The sequence below is a fragment of the Chenopodium album genome, chromosome 2 (genome assembly GCF_948465745.1).
Source record: "Chenopodium album chromosome 2, dcCheAlbu1.1, whole genome shotgun sequence".
Classification (NCBI taxonomy): domain Eukaryota; kingdom Viridiplantae; phylum Streptophyta; class Magnoliopsida; order Caryophyllales; family Amaranthaceae; genus Chenopodium; species Chenopodium album.
In genome coordinates this window covers 12,877,164-12,882,139 of record NC_137835.1, presented here as the reverse complement: position 1 = coordinate 12,882,139, position 4,976 = coordinate 12,877,164, and the positions used below count along the sequence as shown (strand labels likewise).

At 40.4% G+C, this 4,976-nt stretch overlaps 1 protein-coding gene across 1 annotated transcript; it reads left to right on the top strand.

Moving 5' to 3' along the window:
* The first annotated feature begins 3,315 nt into the window (after nt 1-3,315).
* On the top strand, nt 3,316-4,410 carry LOC145568690 (uncharacterized). Its single transcript, XM_081628116.1, has 3 exons — nt 3,316-3,933; nt 4,106-4,249; nt 4,333-4,410. The coding sequence occupies exons 1-3, from the start codon at nt 3,316-3,318 to the stop codon at nt 4,408-4,410; spliced, it is 840 nt and encodes a 279-aa protein (XP_081484242.1).
* Nucleotides 4,411-4,976: the final 566 nt, after the last annotated feature.

Genomic DNA, 4,976 nt, shown 5'->3' with positions numbered 1-4,976 from the left:
AAAAATAAAAACCCAGGCAAACGCCCTGTTTTTTCGAACAACCATGGCTGAAACGCCTGGTTCGTGCGTACAACCGTGTGGTTGTACGAAAAAACTGGGCGTTTCACCTCAACCGCCCAGATTTTTCGTACAACCACACGGCTGTATGCACGAATTAGGTGTTTCAGCCATGGTTGTGCGAAAAAATCAGGCGTTTGCCTGGATTTCAGAAAATAAAAAAAAAAATAAAAAAACACAAACCTCTTCTCCGCCGGCGATTGACTTGCCTTTGTCCTTCCGCGGCATTATCACGGTGTAGATTGGCGCTCAACCACTGCTCCGGCGCTGTTATCTGCGGTGATAGTGGTGGCGGAGGTGGATGTTGTTGTGGTGGAGGTGGATGTGGTGGTGGTGGTTTGTTTAGAGAGAGAATGAGAGTGAGTAAGGAATGAGGGTTTTGTTGGGGGAGGGGGGTAATTTTGTTTGAGGGTTATTTTTTTTTTTTTATAAAAAGGGTAAGATTGTAATTTTAATTTATTTTGCGGGCGTTAATTAGATATTCGAGGGCGACGTTTAGCTTTCCATAATATATATATATATTTTAAAAACTACTACTGTAGAAAACGCCACTTCATGTAGCTATAGTAGCTAGTTCAATTAGCAACAAAATTAAGAGTTTAAAGTTTAAGGAATTGGTAATAGAGAAGATAGGTGGGGTGCGGTGGAGTTTCTGTTGGTGGCTGAGGAACGGTCAAAAATATTGTATTCCGAATCTCGCAAGGTGAAAACGCCTAAATTTCTCAGGCGGTTTGCTGGGAACGCATATATTTTCGTAACCTGCAGGTGGGAACAAAAAATCCAGGTGTTTCCACCTACGGGTTACCAGATTTTTGGACGTTTCTTTTTTTTTTTTTATATAAAAAATAAATAAAAAATCAAAATGGTGGTGGTGGGCCCAGTGGATGTAGGTGTTAGTGGTGGTGGCCGGCAAGGAGATAGTGGTGGTGGCGGTGTTGTTAATGGTGGAGTCCATATGGAGAAAGCTCGTAAGCCCACCTTTAATGGAGAACGCTTCAATGGAGGAGAATACTCGTAAGCAAGCTCATAAGAGTCATAAGCCCATTTTAATGGAGAAATGCTTCAATGGAGGAGAACACTCGTAATCCACCCGAAAGAACAATAAAATTTTTTGAGAGTAAAATTGTTAAGTTTCGTAAAAAAAAAATTTGTTTTTAACACCTGAAAATTTGATTGTTTTTAATACCACAAAATTTGATTGTTTTTAACAAATTTTAGAAAATAACACCTGAAAAAAGACAAAAATTTGTTTTTAACACCACAAAATCTCAAAGTTTTATTATAACACCACTTAAAAAAAAATTAAATTTAAATTTCACCACCAGATAATAGATTCTGTAACGGAAATTATATGTGGGTCCCACAAGTTAGTTTACCCTCCAAATTTCCTCATGTTCTATACGATTCTCTCTCCTGCCATTGAATGCTCAACTACTCCTCCTTCATTGAATTCGAATCCTTAATTCGTCAACAAACAAAATTCTGGAGACAATGCAAACCCTAAGTTGGAATGTGTGGTTGAGAAATTGAATTGCGAAGGGAGGTGTCTGTATAGGGGCGAAACAACTTAGCGTGAAGTCGTCAGCCATTTTCAACCAAAAAAAGCTTGGATCTTTCGTGGATTCTGACAGCAACAACAACAAGATTTCAAAACATGTACTTTTCGAACCCTATAAAGTAGTTTTCAACAAGTTTTGAAGTTAATTATGCCATTTTCATGAGGAATGTAGGGTATTTTGGGAAAAAAATAGGAACCCTAAAAAATGAAAAATTGGGTATGAATTACTTTGTGTACTGTGCGAACATATAATTAAAGTTGTGTGTGAGTATTTTATGGTTCAACTAGTGTAATTGGTTAGCTTTTTCGTTTAATTATTAAGTTGATTATTGTGACCTGTTGACTGGTTTGTACATATGTTGTGTTAAATATGCTGTCTTTTCTTGATTAAAGCATTTGTTTGACTGTGTAATTGTGTTGAGAAATGTTGCCTTGTGTTAACTTGCATTGTACCTGTTTATTGGATAGATAAATGGCCAACAACCAAGAAGGATTAATTGATATAGTATTCAGAGTGGGGGGTGCTTTTGTTCCCATAAGAGTGTCCAAAACAAAACATTTGCTTTGCTGGTGTGGTGGGTTATGTTATTGGAGGAGGGATGTGGTAGTGTACAAGATAGATGTGTCTTATTTGAGGGAAGGTGATGTGCATGGGTTTGTTAATTATAATGTCCATGTCCCATCAATTTACAGATTGTGGTATAAACAAAGTGGGAGGACCTTTAACACAGGTAGGAGGGAGTAAGTTAATGAAGAGGAGGTTAAGGGGCTATTAGAAACAGTGGGTGTGGAAGGGTATGTTGAGGTGTTTGTGACTGCTGATGAAACTTTAAGGCCCATTTATGAGGCCGAGTCCACTCCAAAAAAAGCTGAGAGAGAGGGGAAGAGTACAGGAAATCCTGTACAATTTAGGAAGAGCCCAAGACTTAACAAAATTGATCCTAAGCTCAGTGAAAGGAATGAATCTCCTCCTAAACCTAGATCTAGGCAGGATAAGGGTAAGGGGATAGAAAACAGTGAAGGGGTAGCTTCTAGTGGTAAGTTGTTAGATAAGGGGAAGGGGACAGTAAAGAGTGAAGGGGTAGGTGGTAGTAGGAAGGTGTTGGATAAGGGGAAGGGGAAAAAGAAATCTGTAGCCAAGGGTTTGGATTTTGAAGATGTTAATGAGGGCAGTGAATCTGGGAGTGATGAGGGGTATTCTTCAACTGACAGGAGTGACATTGATATAACTTGGGAGCCTGGTGAGGAGGAGCATGATAGTGGTGATGAGAGGTGGTTTATACAGAATTCTGAAGAGATTTTGGAGAAGGTAAGTAGGAGTCTTGGGAAGAAACTGGATGTACATGACCAGGGGATTACAAAGGATCCTAGGTCAAGGCTGAATGAGAACTTGGATGTTAGTGAGGTTTAGCTGCAGGCAGAACTTGAGGGAGAGTCAGTTCAGCTTAGGAGCCTGGATGGTTCATCCGATGAAGAGGACAACAGTCCTTGGTTTAATGAGAAAACTGACTTCACAAGGCCTGTAGATCTTGTTAATAGACTTAAGTTTAGCAGTGCTTCAGTGTTGAGGATGGAAAGCCCTTAGAGTGCATGCAATTGAGAATAGGTATGAATACTACTTCTTACACAATGATAGTAGTAGGATTACTGTTCAATGTAAGAACATATGTGGATGTAAGTATCAGACAAAGACAAGTAGGATGCCTATGTGTATTTGCAAGGGTGGAGTGAGGTGCAACTTCAAGATACATGCTAGAAAGTTAGTTAGGAAGGAGACTTGGCAAATTAAGAGCATGAGGTTAAAGCACAAATGTTTGAGATGCAGGGAGAACAAGAAGGTGACTGCAGAATTCATTGCAGAGAGGTACCTTGATGAGTTCAGAAGTAACCCTACATGGAAGATTAAGCAGATCAGAGATAGGGTTCTTCAAGATTTGGGAGTTCAAGTGACCTACTGCAGGTGTTGGATGGCTAGATGTAGGGATAAGTTGATTACTTTTGGTTCTGCAAGGGAGCAATATGCAAGGGTCTGGGATTATGGGAAGGGTTTAATGAAATACAACGCAGGGTCAGGTTGTAATGTAGTTATAGATGGAATTGACCAGCCTGAGCCACCCTTGTTTTTGAGAATGTTTGTGTGTTTGAGGGCTTTGAAGGATGGATTCTTGAATGGTTGTAGGCCCATTATTGGGGTGGATGGCTGTCACTTGAAAGGAGCTTACCCAGGGCAGATTTCAGTAGTAGTCTCTAAAGATGGGAACAACAGCATTTACCCTATAGCTTGGGCAACTTGTGAGGCAGAAAACAAGGAGACATGGGTGTGGTTCTTAGATTCATTGATAAATACTCTTGGAAGTTCAGATGGTGCAGGTTTCACCTTCATGTCAGACAGGTAGAAGGTAAAAATGTTTTTATCTCTCTTGTGATTAGTGTGTTCTGCATTTAATTAAATTTGAATAATGATTGGTGTATTTGGATGCTGTAAAACAGGGGTTGGTTGAAGCTTTTGCTCAAGTAGTGCTTAATGCAGAAACTAGGTTCTGTGTTAGGCATATTTGGGCAAATTTCAAGCTGAAGTTCACTGGATTAGTGTTCAAGGAACTTTTTTGGAGTGCTGCAAGGGCAACAACAAAGGTAATTGATCACACTCTTGCTTTTTTCATTTATCTATTCATATTCTGCAATAGTTGAATACACTCTTACTGTTATGTCCATAGCTTGAATATGAAACATCAATGAATGAAATTAAGGAGTGGCAACTTCAGGTACAACATGTTACTAAACAACATGTGTGAGACCTTTAATGCAGTTATTAAAGATGCAAGAGACAACACTATTAGAAAACAGCCAAATTACGACAGAAATTTTCCGTCGGAAACACCTCGTTTTCCGTCGGAAAACCCGTTTCCGACGGAATTTCCGTCGGAACTGGTTGTCGCAATATACTTTGTCGGAAAAATGCACTTTTCCGACGAAAATACTATCAGAACCGCTTTTCCGACGAAAACCAGCCCGTCTGAAGAGGTTTTCGGGCCTGAGAAAGGCCGTCGGAATTTTCCGACAAACTGTATTCTGCCGGAAAATTCTCTAAAAAAAACAAAAAAAAAGCCTACCCCCACCACCAGTCACCACCGCACAACACCAACCCCACACCAACCCACCTACTCGTACCACCGCACAGCACTAGCCCCACACCAACCCACCGAAACCTCCACCAGAACCCTAAAAGATCCGACTCCTCACCTAACCTAAGCCCACCCATACCAAACCCAGATCTACAACCCTAACCCTTACAAATTCGGCCAAACCCCCCAACCTAAGCAAACCACACTACTACAAAATTGGCCAAAGAGACCCGTCC